The 26629-nt window shown below is 37.0% G+C and overlaps 1 protein-coding gene across 1 annotated transcript in view; it reads left to right on the top strand.

Moving 5' to 3' along the window:
• The window catches only part of SEMA3D (semaphorin 3D), a gene marked incomplete at both ends in the record, with an annotated part of 134343 nt that overhangs the window by 20895 nt on the left and 86819 nt on the right, over nucleotides 1-26629 (top strand). The window contains one exon of the mRNA XM_079710927.1: nucleotides 2104-2264. Coding sequence (XP_079567053.1) covers nucleotides 2104-2264 — 161 coding nt within the window. The remainder of the gene's footprint in view (nucleotides 1-2103; nucleotides 2265-26629) is intronic.

Raw genomic sequence — 26629 nt, 5'->3', positions numbered from 1 at the left:
CCCATTTCATTCTTAGTTAAACAAGGGAAAATCCCATGGACGATACAGAATTGCCTGATTGAATAAAGGTTTGTGTGAAATGTTTTCCCTTTTTAAGGCTTTACATCGTATCTGTCTTGTCTGTTCTCTTGGTTCCATTCTTTTCCCTTCTGTTCTACTTTGCGATCAATATGGAATATTTACTGAATATCAGCCCTGCAAAAATAGGCTTATTACTACATTTGAAGATGCTAAAATATATTATCCTATTGTGTCTCTGGTCTGAAAAACGATTAATGTTTTAGTTAACTTTAGTAGAAAAATAATTCGTGTAGAGTTAAGACTTCGATCCAGGGTGCACAAAGCATGATTCATAAATATTAATAAGACATTTATGTTTGGTAAAGCCACACTCACTTGAGAATTCAAATAGTATCGTGTCTTCTTCAGCATATGACCTTTTAGTTTGTCAAAACTAAGACAAAAAATCTATCTCAGTGACTAAAAGAAGTAACATTTAACCATTGTAAATTAGAAAAGTAGAGTGACAGGAATTCTCAAAAACATGAAATAGTAATAAAGCCCACAGTTGATGGATGGAATATATAGGCTTTAAATTTAAGGGACTCAAATATCCATTTTACAGAGATTGAAAACTGCCATTACACATTTTGGAAGCATCTTGATGCCTATTTCTAAGACATCACCTCTTTTTACTTTTCTCATCAATTGATAATGAATTGCTTGAACGTAATGATTTAGTTTTAAAGTCCAGTAACATATAATGGACTTTAATAAAAGTGATGAGTGATATTATTATCTTATTGGTATTTAATAGTCTAGGGTTGTAGAAAATTAGAGGGTATGTTTTGTACTTGGGGTGAAACATATTGAAAAGATTTGGGCTCCTGTAAACTCAGACCTAAATTTATTTATTTATTTTGTTTGGTTTTTTTGTTTTTTTGTTTGTTTGTTTTGGCCATGCCACATGGCTTGCAGGATCTTAGTTCCTTGACCAGAGATTGAACCTGGGCCCTCAGCAGTGAGAGCACGGAGTCCTAACCACTAACCCTCAGACCTAAATTTAAATAGGAATCTGTTCATATCACAATTATAACTGAAACAAAGAATTAGGCCTGGTAACAAACCAAAGATAAATGGAGACTCGGACTGAGGCTATTTTATCAGCTTTGCCACCATAGTTTTGTGAATTTAGGGCATGTGGCTTCATCTTGATGGAATTAAACACCTCCATTTATAACATCATGAATTTGCATTAATTGATTTTTAAGGTCCCTTCTTGCTTTATAATTCTGATTCCATCACTGGTTCAGGATCACATCTCCTTCAGAATCCATGGCTTCTTTGTTTACATCTTGCTGTATATGTGAAATAGGCACTGTGTAATCTTCAGACATGGGGTCAATCTGAACACTATCAAAAGTAGAAGGGAAAAAAAAATGCCTGAGATTTATCACACACTTAGTTTGCTGCTTACTTTGCATACGTTGATAATTTGATCACTTTGCAAATCTTACTGTAGGTAGGTGGATGCTTTAATTTATAACTTAAGAAGGCAGGGACTTCCCTGGTGGTGCAGTCGTTAAGACTCTGCTTGCCAATACAGGGGACACAGGTTCAAGCCCTGGTCCGGGAAGATCCCACATTCCGTGGAGCAACTAAGCCCATGCACCACAGCTACCTGGACACCACAATGAAGAGTAGCCCCCGCTCACCTGCCACAACTAGAGAAAGCCCATGTGCAGCAATGAAGACCCAATGCACCCCAAAATAGATATAGATTTACTTAAAAAAAAAGGTATTTTAAAAAAAGGTAAACAGCGTTGTGAGAAATTTTGTATTTATGCTTTTGTATTAACATGTTTTATATTCATTTTTGATAATATAAACATTATGTCAATAAAATACAAATATAATAAGTTGAATCTCTTGCTAAATGAGTATGTGCTAAAAACTGTATATTGTTTTCATATACCGAAATTGGAGCTTTCATGCTGTGTATATGCATTTACAAAGTGGAACAGTGTGTGTATGGAGGCAAATAAAGATTTTGCTTATTCAGAATTTTTTATTTCTTTTTATCCTTCTTTTACTTCCCCGTAGACTTGCTGCTTTCAAATAGCTGTATTCCCTTTTTGGGCTCATCAGAAGGACTGGATTTCCAAACCACTTTGTTAGATGAGGAGAGGGGCAGGCTGCTGCTGGGAGCCAAGGACCACATCTTCCTGCTCAGTCTGGTTGACTTAAACAAAAATTTTAAGAAGGTCAGTTTATTTCTATATAGTTGACTGGATGTATTTATTTTCATCTATGCCCTTTTCCTTTTGTTTTAAATGATTCAGTGTCAAATGCAGTAGGTCATTTACATGTCAAAAAAGAACATGTTAACAGAACTCATTGCCTCTGATGCATGTTTTTGGATTTTTATGGATTTAAGTACAAGAGTGAGTGTAATACTAAAACCTTTGAAAATCTGAATGAAAGGCATAAAAAGTAAGTAAATGGATAATACTTTACATAACAGAAATGCAAAGTTTTGGACTTAAAAGCAGGAAAATGAGTTATTCATGAAATATTAACATTTATATCTATAGCAATTATTGTAAAATTAAATTTTTATTAATTTTCAGTGAATAAGCATACTTAATGATAGTGTGACTCTGGTAGCATTTTAGCACCACACTGGTTTCTCCACACTCTCCTTTTATATCTGAGCAAGTTTCTTCTATGGCCCAGTCACATTCAGATAGTGAAGATGAATAATGCCTCACTTGTGGGCTCATTAAGAACAATCTTAGCACTTAAAAGAAATATATACTAGTTATTCGAAACCCAAAAAGCAATTGCTGTTGTGTCCTACATTTTCAACTAGCACTGTGATACCCAAAGAAAAGACTGTCACACTGTTTTATCAATTATTGTTAGCCAGTAATTTAGTAAATATCAATATGTATGCAAACAAAAATGGATACCAAGACTAGAAGAGTTGAATGACTGATGAGAGGACATAATATATGACCTATTCTGCATCTATGAGGTATCTTTGATCGTTTTTTCTTTCTCTTCTTTGGCAGAAGAAATACTACTGCAAAAGGAATACTAGGAGCCATTTCAAGCTTTCAGGTCAATTAGTTCCCAACAGTGAGTTAATAGAGACTTCTTCCCATTCAGTTATTTGTAGGTCATTCTTGGACTTTGAGGCTTCATATGGCTTTCACCTACAATGACCACTTTAACTTAACCCTCTAATTTTGAGTTATTAAAATAACTAAATATCAGTTGTTCAGTTATTTGAATATTATCAGCACTCAGGGCTTCAGTCTACATAAGCAAAATATTTGTCACCATATGTGTTACTATCACTTAATGAACACATGCATTAGAAACAATGTTTTTGCTCTTCTAATCATTTAATTTTTAAGTAGTACTTCCACACATTTTTGAGGTCCACCAAAGGAAAAGGAATACTGTTTCATGAATGCTCAGGTATGATAAAGAAATAATCTTTGAATGCAAATGTATAGGCATGCATTCCATGTAATCTTTGTTTCTAGAAGAAGAAGAATGCGGACTAAGATATTCCCAGTAGTTGTTCTTGACTTATTGTGTTATTCCAAACACACAAACTCAAAAACTTATCTTCTTTTTTTTGGAATTAATATTATTCTGCAGCCTAGATATTGTTTACAGTAAAGTGCAATAAACAGCTGATTATGTGCTAGAATTTGAAAAACTTGTCGTTTCATTCTGCCATTATAGCTCCATTCCATTTATTCTTTTTTTTTTTTAACATCTTTATTGGAGTATAATTGCTTTACAGTGGTGTGTTAGTTTCTGCTTTATAACAAAGGGAATCAGTTATACATATGTTCCCATATCTCTTCCCTCTTGCATCTCCCTCCCTCTCACCCTCCCTATCCCACCCCTCTAGGTGGTTACAAAACACCGAGCTGCTCTCCCTGTGCTATGCGGCTGCTTCCCACTAGTTATCTATTTTACGTTTGGTAGTGTGTATATGTCCATGACACTCTCTCACTTTGTCCCAGCTTACCCTTCCCCCTCCCCATATCCTCAAGTCCATTCTCTAGTAGGTCTGTGTCTTTATTCCTGTCTTGCCCCTAGGTTTTTCAAAATCTTTTTTTTTTCCTTCTTCTTAGATTCCATATATATGTGCTAGCATACGGTATTTGTTTTTCTTTCTCTGACTTACTTCACTCTGTATGCCAGACTCTAGGTCCATCCACCTCACTACAAATAATTCAATTTTGTTTCTTTTTATGGCTGAGTAACATTCCATTGTATATATGTGCCACATCTTCTTTATCCATTCATCTGTCGATGGACACTTAGGTTGCTTCCATGTCCTGGCTATTGTAAATAGAGCTGCAATGAACATTTTGGCACATGGCTCTTTTTGAATTATGGTTTTCTCAGGATATATGCCCAGTAGTGGGATTGCTTGGTCGTGTGGTAATTTTTTCACATTTTTAAGAAACCTCCATACTGTTCTCCATAGTGGCTGTATCAATTTACATTCCCACCAACAGTGCAAGAGGGTTCCCTTTTCTCCACACCCTCTCCAGCATTTATTGTTTGTAGATTTTTTGATGATGGCCATTCTGACCAGTGTGAGGTAATATCTCATTGTACTTTTTCTTTTTCTTTATTTTTTTTACATCTTTATTGGAGTATAATTGCTTTACAATGGTGTGTTAGTTTCTGCTTTATAACAAAGTGAATCAGTTATACATATACATATGTTCCCATATCTCTTTCCTCTTGCGTCTCCCTCCCTCCCACCCTCCCTATCCCACCACTCTAGGTGGTCACAAAGCACGGAGCTGATCTCCCTGTGCTAGGCGGCTGCTTCCCACTTGCTATCTGTTTTACGTTTGGTAGTGTATATATGTCCATGCCTCTCTCTCGCTTTGTCCCAGCTTACCCTTCCCCCTCCCCATATCCTCAAGTCCATTCTCAAGTAGGTCTGTGTCTTTATTCCCGTTTTTCCCCTAGGTTCTTCATGACATTTTTTTAAAAAATTCCATATATATGTGTTAGCATACGGTATTTGTCTTTCTCTTTCTGACTTACTTCACTCTGTATGACAGACTCTAGGTCTATCCACCTCATTACAAATAGCTCAATTTCGTTTCTTTTTATGGCTGAGTAATATTCCATTGTATATATGTGCCACATCTTCTTTATCCATTCATCCGATGATGGATACTTAGGTTGTTTCCATCTCCGGGCTATTGTAAATAGAGCTGCAATGAACATTTTGGTACATGACTCTTTCTGAATTATGGTTTTCTCAGGGTATATGCCCAGTAGTGGGATTGCTGGGTCATATGGTAGCTCTATTTGTAGTTTTTTAAGGAACCTCTATACTGTTCTCCATAGTGGCTGTACCAATTCACATTCCCACAAGCAGTGCAAGAGTGTTCTCTTTTCTCCACACCCTCTCCAGCATTTATTGTTTCTAGATTTTTTGATGATGGCCATTCTGACTGGTGTGAGATGATATCTCATTGTAGTTTTGATTTGCATTTCTCTAATGATTAATAATGTTGAGCATTCTTTCAAGAGTTTGTTGGCAATCTGTATATCTTCTTTGGAGAAAAGTCTATTTAGATCATCTGCCCATTTCTGGATTGGGTTGTTTGTTTTTTTGCTATTGAGCTGCATGAGCTGCTTGTAATTTTTGGAGATTAATCCTTTGCCAGTTGCTTCATTTGCAAATATTTTCTCCCATTCTGAGGGTTGTCTTTTGGTCTTGTTTATGGTTTCCTTTGCTGTGCAAAAGCTTTGAAGTTTCATTAGGTCCCATTTGTTTATATTTGATTTTATTTCCATTTCTCTAGGAGGTGGGTCAAAAAGGATCTTGCTGTGATTTATGTCATAGAGTGTTCTGCCTATGTCTTCCCCTAAGAGTTTGATAGTGTCTGGCCTTACATTTAGGTCTTTAATCCATTTTGAGCTTATTTTTGTGTATGGTGTTAGGGAGTGTTCTAATTTCAATCTTTTACATGTAGCTGTCCAGTTTTCCCAGCACCACTTATTGAAGAGTCTGTCTTTTCTCCACTGTATATTCTTGCCTCCTTTATCAAAGATAAGGTGACCATATGTGCATGGGTTTATCTCTGGGATTTCTATCCTGTTCCATTGTTCTATATTTCTGTTTTTGTGCCAGTACCATACTGTCTTGGTTACTGTAGCATTGTTTATAGTCTGAAGTCAGGGAGCCTGATTCCTCCAGGTCCATTTTTCTTTCTCAAGATTGCTTTGGTTATTCGGGGTCTTTTGTGTTTCCATACAAATTGTGAAATTTTTTGTTCTAGTTCTGTGAAAAATGCCATTGGTAGTTTGATAGGGATTGCATTGAATCTGTAGATTGCTTTGGGTAGTAGAGTCATTTTCACAATATTGATTCTTCCAATCCAAGAACATGGTATACCTCTCCATCTGTTTGTATCATCTTTAATTTCTTTCATCATTGTCTTATAATTTTCTGCATACAGGGGTTTTGTCTCCTTCAGTAGGTTTATTCCTAGATATTTTATTCTTTTTGTTGAAATGGTAAATGGGAGTGTTTTCTAAATTTCCCTTTCAGATTTTTCATCATTAGTGTATAGGAATGCCAGAGATTTCTGTGCATTAATTTTGTATTCTGCTACTTTACCAAATTCATTGATTAGCTCTAGTAGTTTTCTGGTAGCATCTTTAGCATTCTCTATGCATAGTATCATGTCATCTGCAAATAGTGACAGCTTTACTTCTTCTTTTCTGATTTGGATTCCTTTTATTTCTGTTTCTTCTCTGATTGCTGTGGCTAAAACTTCCAAAACTATGTTGAATAATAGTGGTGAGAGTAGGCAACCTTGTCTTGTTCCTGATCTTAGTGGAAAGGGTTTCAGTTTTTCACCATTGAGGACCATGTTGGGTGTGGGTTTTTCTCCTTCAGTTTGTTAATATGGTGTATCACATTGATTGATTGATTTGCATATACTGAAGAATCCTTGCATTCCTGGGATAAAACCCACTTGATCATGGTGTATGATCCTTTTAATGTGCTGTTGGATTCAGTTTGCTAGTATTATGTTGAGGATTTTTGAATCTATGTTCATCAGTGATATTGGCCTGTAGTTTCCTTTCTTTCTGACATCTTTGTCTAGTTTTGGTATCAGGGTGATGGTGGCCTCGTAGAATGACTTTGGGAGTGTTCCTCCCTCTGCTATATTTTGGAAGAGTTTGAAAAGGTTAGGTGTTAGCTCTTCTCTAAATGTTTGACAGAATTCACCTGTGAAGCCATCTGGTCCTGGGCTTTTGTTTGTTGGAAGATTTTTAATCACAGTTTCAGTTTCAGTGCTTTGATTGGTCTGTTCATATTTTCTATTTCTTCCTGATTCAGTCTCGGAAGGTTGTGCATTTCTAAGAATTTGTCCATTTCTTCCAGGTTGTCCATTTTATTGGCATAGAGTTGCTTGTAGTAATCTCTCATGATCTTTTGTATTTCTGCAGTGTCAGTTGTTACTTCTCCTGTTTCATTTCTAATTCTATTCATTTGAGTCTTCTCCCTTTTTTTCTTGATGAGTCTGGCTAATGGTTTATCAATTTTGTTTATCTCCTCAAAGAACCAGCTTTTAGTTTGATTGATCTTTGCTGTCAGTTCCTTCATTTCTTTTTCATTTGTTTCCGATCTGATCTTTATGATTTCTTTCCTTCTGCTAACTTTGGGCGGTTTTTGTTCTTGTTTTTCTAATTGCTGTAGGTGTAAGGTTAGGTTGTTTATTTGAGATGGTTCTTCTTTTTTAAGGTAGGATTGTATTGCTATAAACGTCTGTCTTAGAACTGCTTTTGCTGCATCCCATAGGTTGTGGGTCGTCATGTTTTCATTGTCATTTGCTTCTAGGTATTTTTTGATTTCCTCTTTGATTTCTTCAGTGATCTCTGGTTATTAAGTAGTGTATTGTTTAGCCACCATGTGTTTGTATTTTTTACAGATTATTTCCTGTAATCGATATCTAGTCTCATAGTGTTGTGGTCGGAAAAGATACTTGATACAATTTCAATTTTCTTAAATTTACCAAGGCTTGTTTTGTGACCCAAGATATGATCTATCCTGGAGAATGTTCCATGAGCACTTGAGAAGAATGTGTATTCTGTTGTTTTTGGATGGAATGTCCTATAATTATCAATTAAGTCCATCTTGTTTAATGTATCATTTAAAGCTTGTGTTTCCTTATTTATTTTCATTTTGGATGATCTGTCCATTGGTGAAAGTGGGGTGTAAAGTCCCCTAATATGATTGTGTTACTGTCGATTTCCCCTTTTATGCCTGTTAGTATTTGCCTTATATATTGAGGTGCTCATTGTTGGGTGCATAATTATTCATAATTGTTATATCTTTTTCTTGGATCGATCCCTTGATCATTATGTAATGTCCTTCTTTGGCTCTTGTCTTCTTTATTTTAAAGTCTATTTTGTCTGGTATGAGAATTGCTACTCCATCTTTTTTTGATTTCCATTTGCATGGAATATCTTTTTCCATCCCCTCACTTTCAATCTGTATGTGTACCTAGGTCTGAAGTGGGTATCTTGTAGAAAGCATATATACAGGTCTTGTTTTTGTATCCATTCAGCCAGTCTATGTCATTTGGTGGGAGCATTTAATCTATTTACATTTAAGGTAATTATCAATATGTATGCTCCTATTCCCATTTTCTTAATTGTTTTGGGTTTGTTATTGTAGGTCTTTTCCTTCTCTTGTGTTTCCTGCCTAGAGAAGTTCCTTTAGCATTTGTTGTAAAGCTGGTTTGGTGGTGCTGAAGTCTCTTAGCTTTTGCTTGTCTGTAAAGGTTTTAATTTCTCCATCAAATCTTAATGAGGGCTTCCCTGGTGGCGCAGTGGTTGAGAGTCCACCTGCCAATGCAGGGGACACGGGTTCGTGCCCCGGTCCGGGAAGACCCCACATGCCATGGAGCAGATGGGCACGCATTGGCTGGGCCCAAGTTGTTGAGCCTGCACATACGGAGCCTGTGCTCAGCAACGGAAGAGCCCACAACAGTGACAGGCCCGCGTATCAGAAAAAAAAAAAAAAAATCTGAATGAGATCCTTGGTGGGTAGAGTAATCTTGGTTGTAGGTTTTTCTCCTTCATCACTTTAAATCACTTTAAATATGTCCTTCATCACTTTAAATATGTCCCTCTGGGTTTCAGAGTTTCTGCTGTAAGATCAGCTGTTAACCTTATGGGGATTCCCTTATGTGTTATTTCTTGTTTTTCCCTTGCTGCTTTTTATGTGTTTTCTTTGTATTCAATTTTTGTCAGTTTGATTAATATGTGTCTTGGTGTGTTTGTCCTTGGATGTATCCTGTATGGGACTCTCTGTGCTTCCTGGACTTGATTCACTATTTCCTTTCCCATATTAGGGAAGTTTTCAACTATAATCTCTTCAAATATTTTCTCAGTGCCTTTCTTTTTCTCTTCTTCTTCTGGGAGTCCTATAATTTGAATGTTTGTGCATTTAATGTTGTCCCAGAGGCCTCTGAGACTGTCCTCAGTTCTTTTCATTCTTTTTTCTTTATTGTGCTCTGCAGTAGTTATTTCTACTGTTTTAACTTCCAGGTCACTTATCCGTTCTTCTGCCTCAGTTATTCTTCTATTGTTTCCTTCTAGAGAATTTTTAATTCCATTTATTGTGTTGTTCATCATTGTTTGTTTGCTCTTTAGTTCTTCTAGGTCCTTGTTAAACCTTTCTTATATTTTCTCTATTCTATTTCCAAGATTTTGGATCATCTTTACTATCATTATTCTGAATTCTTTTTCAGGTAGACTGCCTATTTCCTCTTCATTTGTTAGGTCTGGTGGGTTTTTACCTTGCTCCTTCATCTGCTGTGTGTTTCTCTGTCATCTCGTTTTGCTTAACTTACTGTGTTTGGGGTCTCCTTTTCGCAGGCTGCAGGTTCGTAGTTCCCGTTGTTTTTGGTGTCTGTCCCCAGTGGCTAAGGTTGGTTCAGCGGGTTGTGTAGGCTTCGTGGTGGAGGGGACTAGTGCCTGTGTTCTGGTGAATGAGCCTGGATCTTGTCTTTCTGGTGGACAGGTCCACGTCTGGTGGTGTGTTTGGGGTGTCTGTGGCCTTATTATGATTTTAGGCAGCCTCCCTGCTAATGGGTGGGGCTGTGTTCCTGTCTTGCTAGTTGTTTGACATAGGGTGTCCAGCACTGTAGCTTGCTGGTCGGTGAGTGAAGCTGTGTCTTGGCGTTGAGATGGAGATCTCTGGGAGATTTTCACCATTTGGTATTACATGGAGCTGGGAGGTCTCTTGTGGACCAGTGTCCTGAAGTTGGCTCTCACACCTCAGAGGCACAGCACTGACTCCTGGCTGGAGCACCAAGAGCGTTTCAACCACACGGTTCAGAATAAAAGGGGAAAAAAATAGAAAGAAAGAAAGAAAGAAAGAGGATAAAGTAAAATAAAATAAAGTTATTAAAATAAAAAATAATTATTTAGAAAAAAATTTTAAAGTCAAAAAACAAACAAAAAAAAAGGGACAGAACCCTAGGACAAATGGTAAAAGCAAAGCTATACAGACAAAATCACACACAGAAGCGTACCTATACACACTCACAAAAAGAGAGAAAGGGTACAAAAAATTATATATATATAATAAAAGTCCACCTCCTCAATTTGGGTTGATTCGCTGTCTCTTCAGGTATTCCACAGATGCAGGGTACATCAGGTTGATTGTGGATATTTAATCCGCTGCTTCTGAGGCTGCTGGGAGAGATTTCCCTTTCCCTTCTTTATTCTCACAGCTCCCAGGGCTCAGCTTTGGATTTGGCTCCGCCTCTGCGTGTAGGTCGCTGGAGGGCGTCTGTTCTTCGCTCAGACAGGACGGGGTTAAAGGAGCCGCTGATTCGGGGACTCTTGTTCACTCAGGCCGGGGGGGAGGGAGGGGCATGGAGTGCGGGGCGAGTCTGCGGCGGCAGAGGCCGGCGTGACATTGCACCAGCCTGAGGCGCGCTGTGCATTCTCCCAGGGAAGTTGTCCCTGGATCACGGGACCCTGGCAGTGGAGGGCTGCACAGGCTCCCGGGAGGGGAGATGTGGAGAGTGACCTGTGCTCGCACACAGGCTTCTTGGTGGCGGCAGCCACAGCCTTAGCGTCTCATGCACGTCTCTGGGGTCCGCGCTGTTAGCCTTGGCTCGCGCCCGTCTCTGGAGCTCCTTTAAGCAGCGCTCTTAATCCCCTCTCCTTGCGCACCGGGCAACAAAGAGGCAAGAAAAAGTCTGTTGCCTCTTCGGCAGCTCCAGAATTTTCCCCGGACTCCCTCCCAGCTAGGCGTGGTGCACTGACCCCCTGCACGCTGTGTTCACGCCGCCTACCCCAGTCCTCTCCCTGGGATCCGACCGAAGCCCGAGCCTCAGCTCCCAGCCCCGCCCACCCCAGCCGGGTGAGCAGACAAGCCTCTCGGGCTGGTGAGTGCTGGTCGGCACCGATCCTCTGTGCGGGAATCTCTCCACTTTGCCCTCCGCACCCCTGTTGCTGCGCTCTCCTCCGCGGCTCCGAAGCTTCCCCCCGTTCGCCACCCGCAGTCTCTGCCCGCGAAGGGGCTTCCTAGTGTGTGGACAGCTTTCCTCCTTCACAGCTCCCTCCCACTGGTGCAGGTCCCGTCCCTGTTCTTTTGTCTCTGTTTTTCCTTTTTTCTTTTGCCCTACCCAGGTACGTGGGGAGTTTCTTGCCGTTTGGGAGGTCTGAGGTCTTCTGCCAGTGTTCAGTAGGTGTTCTGTAGGAGCTGTTCCACATGTAGATGTATTTTTGATGTATCTGTGGGGAGGAAGGTGACCTCTATGTCTTACTCTTCCGCCATCTTGAAGCTCCTTACCTTTTATTCTTAAGGGTGTATTTTTTCCTTAGGAATTTTTTTTTAAGTACTCATATTCCTAGTAGAGCCTCTAGATGGTATCAACTAATATCTTAATCATCAGTAAATATCTTAGTAGGGGATGACTCTTTTTATGAAAGAGGACAAAGAAAATCCTATTCAACTTTGCAGTTTTGCTTTAAAAGACACTACATAGCTAACAAAGCATTTTTCCAAATATGCCTCAGTCTTAGAAAATAGCAAAAATCAATTCATACTTTTAAGGGAATTTATTCTTGTGCTGTTCTCTGCCTTCAGGGATTGGAAGAAAAAGTCCTTTTATCTGAACTGAGTGTATTAGATCATTGCTTAAAATAAATTCTGATAGCTAACTTCCTTCTGTGGCTATTTTAAGCAAATCTCTCTTTGGCCCTATTCCATGCTTGAAATGTGCTAATATTTAATAAAATGTTTATGAAATATTGCTTGCCCATATGATGTTATTGAAATAGATGGTCATTTGAACACATTATAAAATTAGGGTCTGTACTAGAGATTTTCTGCCTAACTGATTTTTCTTTATCTTTGTAAAGTGAACCATTCATAAAGGGATTATGCAAGTAAAGGTAAGAATTTATGTTTATGTAGGTATCCACCTTTAAAATTGATATAAATCACACCAGTGCTAAAAGGTACTTACTCCACAGTAGCAAGTAAGTGTCAAGATGTAGTCGTTTAGCAGTGTTTAGACCTACGTGGTTTGCGTTGGCTCAGTGCCCCTCCGCAAAAATCCAGACTCCTCTGTGGAAGAAACCACACATGTTGGGACTCTGGGGCTGAAGGATGTCCATTGTATTCTTTAGAGTTAAAGCAATCTACAACACATAATTGAGTTATGAGTGACTGGTTAGGAATTTTTTCCTCTGGGAAATTAAAAAATTCTGTAAAGAGTATTTGAAGTATCAAAATTTAGGATGTATGTTTATTTGAAATGCCTATTGAAAAATAGCCATTGTCATTTCATATTTTTCACAAGCCTTTAGAGTGGAATCACCAGAAGTAATAGCAAAATCGTTTACAAAAGTATTTTCATAATAAATATTTAATAATATCCTTGTTATTATCTTTACTCTGTTCAGACTAGATCTTGAGTCTTCTGAATGAATGGGGCAGGTATATGATCAATAAACTTTGATGAGTAAATGGCTGTTGAGGGAGAAAGTCAAAATTAGACCTTTCAGGGCATTTCTTCCATCTAGAAAGTAAAAATTAAGTAGACTGAATTTTTTTTAACTCTCTGACATTTTGATAAGAGAGATAAGATTCTTATCTTTTTAAAAAAAAATATTTCTACAGGAACTTAATAGACCTAAGGGCAAGTATAAGCATCACCAGGGATGTGATGCCTCAGTATTTAAATAGGATTTTTCTAGAGTTGCTCCCTAAGGCCTCTCTTTAGTTCAGGTACCCTGTGGATTCCTCTCTGGGACAGGTTTGGGACACATAATGCACATTGATTCAACATTCCGTTCCCGCAACACTAGATCAAAATGGAGTAATCAGATGCAGACATAAGTGATCCCATTTCAAGGACAAAGATCTGGAACTGTATTTAACCACTCCCAACAGTTTTGTTGTAGGTTGAGTTCCCCCAGAGGCCAACTATGATATGAAGATAAGCTTATAGTAGTTTATTTGTAAGGGAGTGTTCTTGGGATCAGCGCTTGTGAGGGCATCACTAAGGAAGTAGCATTAGACAAGGGGAGAACCAAGCTGTGATGCAGTCCCAACAAAAGCCTCAGCCGATAGGTCACGCTGAGAAGGTGGCAAGCCCTTCAATATTTTTCTCTAGTATAAGCGATAATACCATTATTCATCTGGGTTTATCTTGTGAAAGAGAATCTCCTTTTTCTTCCCATCTCATCCATTAACCATGACCATCGTATTATCTCTTAAAAAACAAAAATCTGCTCATATTTCTTGCCTGTTTACACGCTTCTGGGAGTTCTTGATTTCCAAGGAATTTGAATAAACTTCAAGGCCCTTCCCACCCATTTCTGCTCTGTTTCCAGTCTATTGACTTCTAAGTCCCTTCCCACCCATTTCTGCTCTGTTTCCAGTCTCATTTTTATCCACTCTTCCTCGTTCCCTCACTAGTACTTTACTTTCTGCTTTCCTCTTTCTCTCTTTCTTTTACTCTAACTGCCATGTTACAAAATGAACAACTTTCAGGTTTTGTGCTTTTGCTACAACGTTGTGAAATTGACATTCAGTTTCTTGCTCATCTCACTCTTTGTTTTTGAAGGCACTGACCTAATAATACTGCTCTTTTTTTTTTTTTTTTTTTTTTTTTTTGCGGTACACGGGCCTCTCACTGTTGTGGCCTCTCCCGTTGCAGAGCACAGGCTCCGGACGCGCAGGCTCAGTGGCCATGGCTCACAGGCCCAGCCGCTCCACGGCATGTGGGATCTTCCCGGACCGGGGCGCGAACCCGTGTCCCCTGCCTCGGCAGGTGGACTCTCAACCACTGCGCCACCAGGGAAGCCCAATACTGCCTCTTGCTCCCCAAGACTTCCTTATCCTCAGGAGACATAACTCTTCTTTGTGTTTACTAGAGCATTTTATATATTTATACCAGTGTCAGATGTCCTATCTGATAGAACTATTATTATCCATTTGTGTAAATATATGACCGTCTTAATTATATACTCCATGAATAGGGGAACTATTTTTTCTGCACTTCTGGTACTCCTTTAGTACATAGTACAGTGTCTTACACATAAAGGATACTAAATAATGTTCATTTTGTTTTTTGAGTTGGTAATTTTGTTATCTTTTCCTCTCTTGAGTGTGAGACCAATATACTACTCTTTAATCAATTAGTGTGCTGTCAGCTTAAAAGACATCTTACTTGGGCTGGTAAAAAATATGGAAATTTGTTATATTATAGAATAAGAATAATGTACAGAGTTTGAGTGGCTATGTAAATGGTAATATCATCTACTTAACAATGTTGTAAATGATCCAGTTCTTTCTGTCTCTTCTGTCTGCCATTGTTGGTGTTGGCATTATCCTTAGGTTGGTAGCAAAGTGGCTATAACAGTTTCATGGGTCACATCCAGACAAGGAAATGTAAAGGAATAAAAAGACCGTTACTCATCCTTAGGAGCAAGGAAGCCTTTTAAAGAACTCTCCCTCACATCTCATTGGCCAGAAACATGTCAATTCCAATTCTTATACTTACTTGAAAAAGTGGTGGGGAAACTATGATTTGCTTATATCAATCAACTGCTTTAGGTGGAAGAAGTGTTCAAGAATCAATCACGTTGATCACTACACTTAGAGGGAGTAGAAAACAAGTTTTCCGAAAAAATAATAATTTGCTTAGGGGACTTTTTTTTCTAATTAATGTAGATTTCCTGAGGCAATCATAAAAGTTTTCTCAGACAATCAAAAAGAAGAGTGTATATTTTCTCTTCACAGAAAATTATAAAGATTAGCTAGTTCTACAAGGAAATTATCTGGAAGGATTTATTTTTCTTTCAGGAGATATCTTGGAAAGTATTCTTTGCAAGTAAAAATCCTTGAAATAATTTTTCTCCACACTGCATTGTGAAGATTGAAAAATCTGCTAACATGTACAAATATTTCTCTTGCTTATGTAAGAGTTCATTTGCCTCTATAAAACTTCTCTATGATTCTTTATTTAATCTAAGCTTTGTAAAATCTAATCTGCTGCAGATTTCTTCACATTTGCTGATACTCTGTCAGTTTTCTCCCTTCAGTATTAACTGTTGTTGAGGGTGACATCGTCAGGAGGGAATACATTACAACTTAATTCAGAGAATTAAAGACTACATCATTATTCTGTAGTACTAGTATTTAGCATTATCCACTAAATATTTAATGTACAGAGAACATATTTTTAAAAAATCAAATAACTAAATATGACTTAAGCATCATTGAAAGTATTTTCTAGAAGAATTATGTCTAAAATAATGCTGCTCTGATTTCATTTTGTCAGTCTCTGGGATTGAAACTTATTGTATGTGTTTGTAGAAGTAAAACTTGGAATAGTTTTTAGTAACTGAACTTTGAATAATTTTCTTTATTTTGTCCTACTTTAGTCAGGGTTTTTTGTTTGTTTATTTTTTTCATAGAAAAATTTGAGTATCTACTCTTGGTGCTAAGAACGTCTAACAGAATATAAAACTCAGGTCTTGTCATTGCTCACGCCCTACTTAGGAAGATAAGACATAACACAGTTAAAATAAGACAAGTCAGAAATTTTTTAAATGTCCAAAATAATGGGACAAATCACATAGTAGGAATTCAGGGAGGGGGAAGAAAGATCACATGTTGTACATGGGATTTGAATTAGTCCAAAATGGATGAGTAAATGTAAATTACTGTTAACAATTTAATTAACTAGTTTGTATTTGGATTTGGACCGCAAGGTTTATTATTTCCTTGTCTAGCTAGGATGGGGGAAAACATGTAGAAGAGAGTCATTTCTCCCCTCCATGTGTAAATTTCTCATAGTTTAAGTTAAAGAAACTAGATTTCCCTGCCCTTAACCTACCCCATCTCTAGAGTCAGAGGAATTTTAGTAGTACTTGAAAAATGTGGTCAACTGTAGACATTTATATCCATTTATCATTAATTTGTAAGTGATGCATGAGAAACCTGTTCAGTGTAGACATCATAATAATGAAAGTGTTTGACACTTGTACAATATGGTTTAAGGACCTATGGTTTCTAAACAAATTATCCTAAACTACATGGCATCTGTCACTGACTACAAGTGAACATTCTCCACCTCAGCTGGACTTAAGTAGTCCTAGCAATAACTCATGTAAATCCAGAGCCCTCTGTATGTAAACTTTAGGAGTAATATATGCAAGCTGAAAGTCTCTCCCTCTCTCCTTCTCTCCTTTTTTTTTAGTGGAGTCCTGGTTGACAGTAAAAAAAAAAAAAAAAAAAAAAAAAAAAAGTCCAATCCTCTCTGGTTATGCTACTTAGTTGGCTTCTTGAGTTAATGAATTGTTGGGATCCTTCCATCTGAAAATATTACTTATTTTGGAATCAGTTCAAACCATGCTTAGGTGGAGTGAGTCTCTAAACCAGGATGTAAGCAAACAGGTCACAAAGGGAATGATTTATTAAGCTAAGTACTGCTTTTGTATCTATTAATGAAGCATTTGTTTCTTGGTTTTCTTTCTTTTGTCTTCTCTTGTTTTTCAAGTGGGTTATAGAGGCAGATGAGTAGACCAGTGAGAAATAAACTTATTCTGAGACTACAGTTGTTATTTATTTTACGTACTAATCCAGCAGCAACTGTTATGTCAACTCATGGGGTATAATAATAAACAACTTTATTTTACCTCCCACAGTGCCTTTCAATCTGCTCTGTGGGACTGGGTCTTCTCCCTGGACCTGTTTGATGACTCCAGCAGACCCCATGGCTTTCAAGGTCACTCTTAGATAGTACAGACAGTTGTTTTCCAGCAATTAAAAGGTCCAGTCTAATGTAACAGAGTGTCCAACCTCAGTTAATATTGTCTACCTGTCCCCATTTGGGCACGCCATGGGAGGGAGGGCAGGTTCCTGAGAAGGGAGATGTTCAGAGGCTTCTTCTCTCCTGACCCTGACTGTGCTCCTCCTCTTCTCTAAGCTGTTACAGTCAGTGTCTGACCCTATGGTGTCATATCAGGAGAAGAGAAGAGGAGAGGGGTTCAGGAAAATGTCTTTTGCCATTGTCAGAGGGGACCTCACTTCTCAACTTTCTGGTCTTGTCAGACGTTTAAAGAAGGGTGACTTTTCTTTCATTGGCCTCTCTGTGAGTTTCTGGAATTTCCTCTTTCTGGAGTTCTTTCCCTTGCAATTTTCTGGATAAGCATGACTGCATTTCTCCTCTGACTGGTGTGTCCTCATTCTTTATCTGAGGCAGGTTGTAGTTCCACCAGGTGTTAACTTCTGAAGTCTTTCCACTCAGCCTTCTTGAACAGGACCTGAGGTGACCTCATGCCATCGCATTTTTGCATGACCATGTCTCCCATCTGTTCCATAGGAAGCTGTCTTGTGTATTTTCCTGGATACACTCTAGAAATTCAGCTTGATATCAGTATAGCCACTGAGCCTGGCCTCTGTGTCCACTGAAACCTGTCAGTCTGTCTCACCCTTTAGACATTTGTCCACAATGTCCCACAAATGGCATGTTCAACAGTAAGTGCTTCTCGAGGTCCCATCGAAACCCCTTCCCTGGCACCTGCTTCTCACCCTGGGGCTTGTAAGATACATGACACATCTGTCTCAGACAAAATATCCCTCTCAAGGGAAAGGAAAAAACTTTGTAAGTTCCAGTGTCCAACTATTGTATAGCTTGAACATAGGTGAAATCATCTAAATGATTCTTGGTCACCTACTTTGAAGATTTTTGCATCCTCAGCTAGCATCCCATTTTAAATTTTTTCTCAGCTAAAATTTCTTTTTTTAACATCTTGCTCTACTATCTAAGCCATAAAATGAACTCTCAAAAGAATGTTGCTTTACCTCCAAATATAACAGGCAAGCTCATTGTATATCATTCCTGATGTATACACTCTAGAATCATAGGAGTAACCAAATAGGGAATGTCAGTATCCTTATTAGTATTATTTGCCTTTTGGATAGTAATAGCCTTATTCAAAACACTTGCTGTTTTACATCTTATTTTCCATGTTTTTCAATAGTATTTCTGTTGGGTTCTAGCAAAGCTAAGCCATAACCTAGAATCTAATAAACAAGAGTGTAGGACATGCAATGATCCATTTTTAAATAATCTAACAATTAGTCTTCAAATAGTTTACTTTCATTTTGAGACAATACTTAATTATCTTTTTTCTTTTTATTTAATTAAAAATATTTTCTCTTGAAACTGATATGTGTCAAAATTAAATGTTTTACATGAAATGTTCAAAGAATTGCCATGTTAGCTACACAAAGGTGAAGATTATTAACAGGGCCCCAACAAAAACCTATTAGCTAAATTTACAGTGTTGAAGGCAAAAGCAGTATAATACTTAAAATTTTTATGTTTAATGTAATTGATGTTTGTTTTTAAGGTAAAAAGCACTAAATACGTTTCTGGCAGAAAACAAGGAAGTTTTCCTATGGGTTTTAAAATGAGAAAACAATGTATCAAAGCAATATAAACTTATAACCTACCTAAAAGAGAACTCCATATTTTTATGGAATAACTTGAGATAATTTCATTTCACCTTGCTAATAAAATTTAGGTCCTCACATTTACGAACTTTAATTCCTTTGTTTATTAACCAAAAACCAATCAGAACTATTTAAAAGGAAACATTGGTAAACTTAAAACACTTAAAAGCTAGAACTCAGACACTCTTAAGAAGATTGACTTTCTTTTTGAGCAGACTGTCACATTTATAAACATGGAATGACTATATTAACTTTTTTTTCTTCCCAGCAATTGTAATGTAATTTCGTATTATTTTTCTCCTTATTTAACATGAAAATGAGGTATGTAATTATAAAAATTAGTCAGTTTATTTGAAATTCAAAATATTCTCTTATTTTAATCATTGTTATTAGAAAAATCACTAATCGAAATGAGTTTATAATTTTAACTATAATAATTTTCAGTGGCATATTTAAACACCCTTTTTTTGTGTGGCATGAAAAGGACTTTGTTATTTCCCTTGCCTTACGGAAGTCTAAAACAAGAGGGTTTTCATACACGGGGATCCTGTACTTGCTTGCTTTATATTGAGTATAAGCAGAAATGCTTTTATAAATCAAAATGACCTTCTGACTCTAGTTCATTAACTCATTTCATGGCTGCATAAGACGTTCTCATCTAACGCGTGACCCTGGAAGTCTATTATTTAGGCGAAAAGACTGAGAATAAATAACTTCTCATTTGAAATCAAGTTATTGATAAAGGAAAATTGCCACTCTTTATTCTTAGTTAATACTTGAAATAAAGAAAATATAAACCCTTGGAAACCCTGTGGGCTCCCCAATAAATTAAGTTTTGGTATAAGGCACCCTGCTTAGTTTCACGGTGATTAATCTGCTCCTATTGCCCGCGGAGCACATGCTGTCTAGTAATCACAGAGGTGAAACAATTGCCTCGTTCATGGATGGGTGGGCTCCCCCGCCCGGGTGCTGATGTGCAGGTCCCATCTGGTCACTGTAATGGACTGTCAGGATGTTGTCAGACTGCTCAGACTTCTGCCGGAACTCGACAAGGACTCTGTCTCTGTCTCCAGTTTTAAAGGAAACTTTGCAGATCACTTTTCAATAATTTCCGAGTACTTTTTATGTATGTGGGCTGTTCCAGGTGCTAAAGAGGGTAGGAAGAAAACATAATGTCCCTTGTCACTTAGTATCAGTGGCCACTCAGCTTCAATGAGTCATATACTTCCTGTAAGAAGAGAAGGGAGACTGTGACTTGTATTCCTCACAAAATTTTGAAATTTATCCACAAGTGTAATTGCACCACAAGTTCAAAATCACCAACCCATTTGTGGATTTCTTAAATTTCGTTTTAATTTGCATGATACAGTAGCATTTCTCTCATTTTCATGCAGTATATTTATTGAGCTCCTGCCATTCCAGGTAGAACAAGCTCATTCTGCGGATAATGCTAAGATGATATCTGGCAGTGCAGCATTCACTGCTAACAAGTGGTGCAGTAGAGACTCGAACCCACGTCTTCCAGTTCCACTGCAGTTCATTGCGCTTTATGCCAGGAAAAGGTCCCATACTAAATCTACTTGCAAAAAGAAGGGAGCAGATGGTTGTGGTAGACGCGAGTGTACTGGAATTCGGAGCTGGTTGACGGAAGAAAGCTAAATGTCAAAGAGGCTTTGGGCTGAGTCCTAAAACAGGAACGGGAGAGACAGACAGTTCTCACCCAAGACTTCATGAACGAAGCTATATGGGCGATTAGACGCAAACCTTGAGAACTGAAACTTCCCTTCTGTAAGTCTCTACCCCAGCTGCTTTCAGTTTTACCCGCTTTACCGCTGGCTCTCCTGTCCTTTTTTCCCAGTACTTCGGTCTTTGAGCTTAGATCTCCTACCTCTCTCTGTCCTTGGAACTGAGACTCTGGAGTAGTCACTGCTCCCTTTGTTGTTCAAATCCTTGTATCATATTGCATCTAGAGCAGCATTTTCCCAACCTTTTTACAACCAGTCAAAAACTTGAATCCTGTTTGTTGACAGAGATGGCCACTTGCATTTTTAAGGCTGTGAGTTTCTGTCTTAGGTTTTATGAACAAGTTGTAACTTCCTCTTGTGTATTCCATTCAGTTGTCTTGGCATCTCTGAATTAGGCCAAAGGGCATTTGACTGACCTTGCACTTGTTAACTTGAGTCAATTAAATTGCTTTTCCAAAGATGAAACAAAGAGCAGATATAATTAGAATTTCCTTAGGATGTTGTTATAAGGCCTTATCATTATTTGAATGTTTCTGTAACTTGCCTAAGATTAAATAATTAAAAATAAAGTGCCTGACATTTCACATTATGAAATGATAACTGTTAATGAATTATATAACTTATAAATGAAATAGTAATTGTTAGAGACATTGCAGCATTTTACTGTGAGTTCCTCCTGCCTATTTGTCTTCAAAGTGAAGTAAATATGCTTCAAAAAACAAATCATTTTGGATTTTGGATAGAGATAAGCAAATAAAATCAATATAAGAAAACTAGATCATAGGTTGTATTTTTAAATGCATACAGCTCCTGCTATCGTTTCATAAGGAAATTAATATTAAATCTCTTTTGAAAAATGTGCTTAAAATTTAACTTTATAGCATATAAGCTTATGTAAAGTGACAGTGAAGACAATGTTTATTTCATCAGAATGATCTCTTCATACTAGTAATCTACATTCTATAACTCTGAAGGAAACAGATATGTACATATTTTTACTTATTCTTTTTTTTAAAATATGTAACCCTTTATGAATTTGCATGTCATCCTTGTGCAGGGGCCAGGCTAATCTTCTCTATGTCATTCCAATTTTAGTATAGGTGCTGCCAAAGTGAGCACTACATATATATTCTGAGAGGTTAGTATTTGATCCTTCCAAGTGTAACAGGCAAAAATTAATTTTTTGGAAATGATCAATTTCAATTATGAAATACTATGAAAACAACATACTAACATGGTTAAGTCAGTAAATTACTGAATATGGAAACTGACTTATCAGCCATACTTGTTTTAAAACTTTAACCCATAGATTATCTTCAAGCGGGGACATTTTGTAAACTTACTTCTCTTCTTTCTCATGTAGTTTTCTGTTACCAACTTGATTACTAAAATTAGCACTCAAATTAAAACCAATTTGCAGCCCCTAATTATTTTTTAGTGGATCAATTAGTGGTTACACAGTAGATAACTATGTTGAGAGAAATTCTTGGGCTTATCAGGATCCACAGAAAGGATCTGTTTGATTTCTGATGTCTGTCCTACATGTGGGTGGAGAGAGCAGCTTTCTACATATTTGAGATCCTTGATGTCTAGGCTCCAAGGTCCTGAAGACTACTCCCACCAAAATGATAGCTTAAAAGCTGTATCTGGTACATCATACAATGTTAAGAACCAGCATTCTGTGGGAATATTTCAGGACAATTAAAATATGGCAATTATGCAAGTAGCACCTCTGCTTCTGGTATGCCTCTCTTTGATAAGTGAAAGAAAAATGTCTGTGGGTAACTTTCTAAAGGAGTAATACAGCTGCATCAACTTTTAGAAATAATGGTATGTGTTTTGCTTGTCTTGCTTAATGGAACTTTTAATATGGCATGATGCTGTGTGTTCACAGCACCAAAGTGCAAGAAAATGTGTATGTCATCTTACTTTTGACAAATTCAGCAAGCAAAGAGAGTAGTAATAATCACTACCTCAAACCTTTCCTATTACCTAATTAATGATCAAGAGGGCCTTTTATAGATATTGTGGACTTTGTATTTTTAAGTGTGGGGTGTGATTTCTGTCTGAGAGTGAGGCAGTCTCAAAGTGTACTACCTGGGCTACTAAATAATTTCAAGATCTCAGGTACCTCTTGGGCTTTTGTGTAAACGATGCTGAAACTTGATACTATATATGAAATACTCTATACCTAATCAGAGTTAACATCTCTCTCTCCCTCTATGTATCTATCTCTCTTTGTTTCTTACTCTTTTCCCCCTCTGTATCCATCTACACACGTACACACGGTTTGACTAGAAATATATGGAAGTAGTGGAATGCTTTTATACAGATAGAGATAGAGATATATATATGTCACATTATATATGTCACTTCAAAAGATTATTGAAAAACAAGTATGTTACTTGAACATATTTCTGCCAATCCTATGTAAGTATAAGAGTGTGTGGAAATCTTGGTTGTTTTTTGTTTTGCTTTATTTTTAGATTGAGTTATGTGAAAATTTATCTTTTTACATTGTTTACCAAAAGGGATCAAAAGGAATATTTTTTTTAAAAACCTTATTCTAGTGACTAGAATGGGCAAGTAAAAGAAAATCTCACCATAAATCATAATTAAAATGATAGCTTCTAAATATTGGCGCAACTACAATGATTTTTTTTCCTTTTAAGTAAATGTTTACAGTCTGGAAGACAATCAGATGTCTCCTACATTGTTATTATTATGATAATTCTATTTGTGATTCCTAAATTCTTGACAGTACTGTGTCAAAATAAGCCAGTATATAACCTCAATAACTTTATTTTTAAGGCTTAAATGTTTCCTTAAGAAGTAAAATTGTCTTTGTGATACTATCTTAGAATTCCTATGCTATAACAATAATGATCCAAGGATAATTTTTGTTTTTAACAGGTTTTAGACTTTATGGGATTGAAGGTGAATGATGAAAAGTGAGATAACATTTTGGGGAAAAAATCTGCTTTGTAAACAGACATTAGAAGATATATTTAAATTGGTTTTTGGAGTCCAACAAATTCTCAGTGCTTGAATATCTTTGTATAACATTTACCCACTAATCAAAAACCCAGTTGTTGGAAGCTTGTCCTTTTAGTTTTATGGCTTCATATACTAGGATGACACAATTCAATTTACAGTTGTATGACTTAAAATTAATAACTGAAAATGTACAACAAAACCATTAAAACATCTTTTAGAAATTTATATCCCTTTGCAAAGAGAAAAAAGAATCTGCAATTACTATTGTAGTATCAAGTCTTTAAGACAAAATTAGAGTTGAAACTATTAAGCTAAGCTAAACTGTTACATTAGAGTTGAAACTATTAAAAGCAAGTAATTTAAAACAATGGCTCAGAAGTCAGGACTGGTAGGGACTTCATTTCCCACTCAGTGCTCCTTAGGGCTCCCTGAGCATAGTGGCTCCATCCTCTTTGCTCTCTTCTTATAGTGTTTATATCTCCTATGCAAGTGCACTTACCCTATCTGTTTACAGAACTGTCTTCCTGACTCACATCTTAGCATCTCAGTGCCACACCTTGCCAGGTATACAGAAGCCCTTTCATAATTATGTGTCTAATGAACAAATGGTTAATGAACAATAACTACTCTGTGCTAACCTTGGAACTTCCATTTAGGTTTCAAAAATGATAAAGAAGATTGCTTCCACGTTTTATCAATCTTTAAATAACTCCCTCCGTTTTGAAGCTCCTATAAATACATTCAAAATTAATTTTAGAAACATCATTCGTCTCATAGTTTACTTTAACTCAAATCACCCAATACACTGGTTAAAGGTAAAAGAATAGAACCCAGTGGGCTTCCCTGGTGACCCAGTGGTTGAGAGTCCGCCTGCCAATGCAGGGGACCCGGGTTCGTGCCCCGGTCCGGGAAGATCCCACATGCCACGGAGCGGCTAGGCCCGTGAGCCATGGCCGCTGAGCCTGCACGTCCGGAGCCTGTGCTCCGCAACGGGAGAGGCCACAACAGTGAGAGGCCCGTGTACCCCCCCCCCAAAAAAAAGAACCCAGTGATGTTCTTTTTTCTTTTTAAGTCACACTTCATGTGAAAGAGTCCTGTATTTCCTTTTCTTTCTTTTTTTTTGTATAGTACTAATACCAATAAAATATTCGGGTCTGAATAAATCTACAAATATTTATTCTAAATTTATTTCTGAAATGTGACTAAATCTGACCATCATATAAAACAGAAAAGAACAAGATCTGACATATTGAAGGGATTCAAAGAAATATTAATCTAGACTAGAGACCAAATAAAATGAACTAGTGATTAAACCAGTTGACACATCATGGACATGCTTTCTGTGTACCATTTATTTTCATTCCAATGATACAAAGTTATCCTTTGTAAAATCACTGTAATATTCAAGAATCAGCAAGTATAGAGTTGCAGTTTTGCAAGATGAAAGAATTCTTGAGATTGGTTGCACAAAATGAATATACTTAATAATACTGTAATGGCTAAGATGGTACATTTTATGTTATGGATATTTTACCACAATTAAAAATAATAAAAAAAATCAGCAAGAAAAAAGTGAGAGGATACCTTGAGTTCATAAGTTCAAATATGAAGCAAAGTTTTCATAACTTCAGGATGTTATTTTTAAAGGAGCAAAAAAGAACACTCAATTCAGTATTTTTGCTACCAGTGATTAAAAACAAAAACAAACAATAAAAAACAATGTGAAGAAACTGTCAAATTTCCTGACAGCTAAGGTATTTTATTTTTGCTATTCATATATTCATTTATTTAGGACTTCATGATTCCATGTCGATGACCGACTAATATCATTTGGCCTGTGCATGGCCCATTTTGATTTATTTACTAACTTACATTACTTAGTTGTTTTTAATTATGTAGTAAACACTTGAAAATGCACCATCCAGAACAAAAGCTAAAATCTGTTAAATAACCTGTTTATTACTGCTAGTATAATCTTTTTATCAGTCTTGGGTAACCATCTTTCTGAGTCCTGTATTCATCACTCTGTTGCTTTTCTTTTTACATATTAATTGTATCTACATATATACCTAAAAAGTGTCTTTTATCTTAGTTGTTTTAAACATTATTCTACGGAGATCATGCTGTTTGTCATTTTGGGAAATATACTTTTTTCACCTAATAATGAATTACTGAGGTCCATTCATATTGCTTTTCATTGCTGTAATCCATTCATGTTTTATTGCTGGCTACTATTCAAAATTATGTGAAAGTATAATTGCAGTGATTTAAACCATTCTTTATAAATAGCATCTTTAGGTCTTCATTGTGAACCACATCCAGGTTAGCTGGTCACCTGAGCCTGCTGTTGGCACTCAAAGACCCTATCTATGTACACCCTTTGATTGTAATTTATAGTTGTTAAAATGTCTTCTAAATGAACAACCTTACTTATTTTAAAATCTCAGTAATTTAATCGTATTTGTCTGTTCAGAGACTGTAAGTGCTAGTCTATGTTCTTCTTTATTCAGAGACATAAAACCCTAAAATTTCACTATGAGAATAATATCATATAAACATTAGTGACTTCTAAATCATTTGTTCATTCCAGGTTTAACAAGTCTCTTTCAGTGTATTCCCTCAGGATATTTTCCTTTTTCCCCACCTATTAAAATATTTTCTGCTAACATTGGTGAGAAACAAAATAAAGGTTTGTCAGGAACTCCTGGAACATGTAAGCTACTCAGAGCTTCACTTTCTTGTTGCTTCTTGTCTATAGCTTAACAAAGAGCATTTCTTTCTGTAAGCTAATGGAGTAATGCAACTGTTTGGGGCCTTA

Source organism: Hyperoodon ampullatus (assembly GCF_949752795.1).
Source record: "Hyperoodon ampullatus genome assembly, chromosome: 9".
NCBI classification, from domain to species: Eukaryota; Metazoa; Chordata; class Mammalia; order Artiodactyla; family Ziphiidae; genus Hyperoodon; species Hyperoodon ampullatus.
Note: the sequence above shows the minus strand (reverse complement) of the source record. Positions and strands in the feature narration are given on the sequence as shown.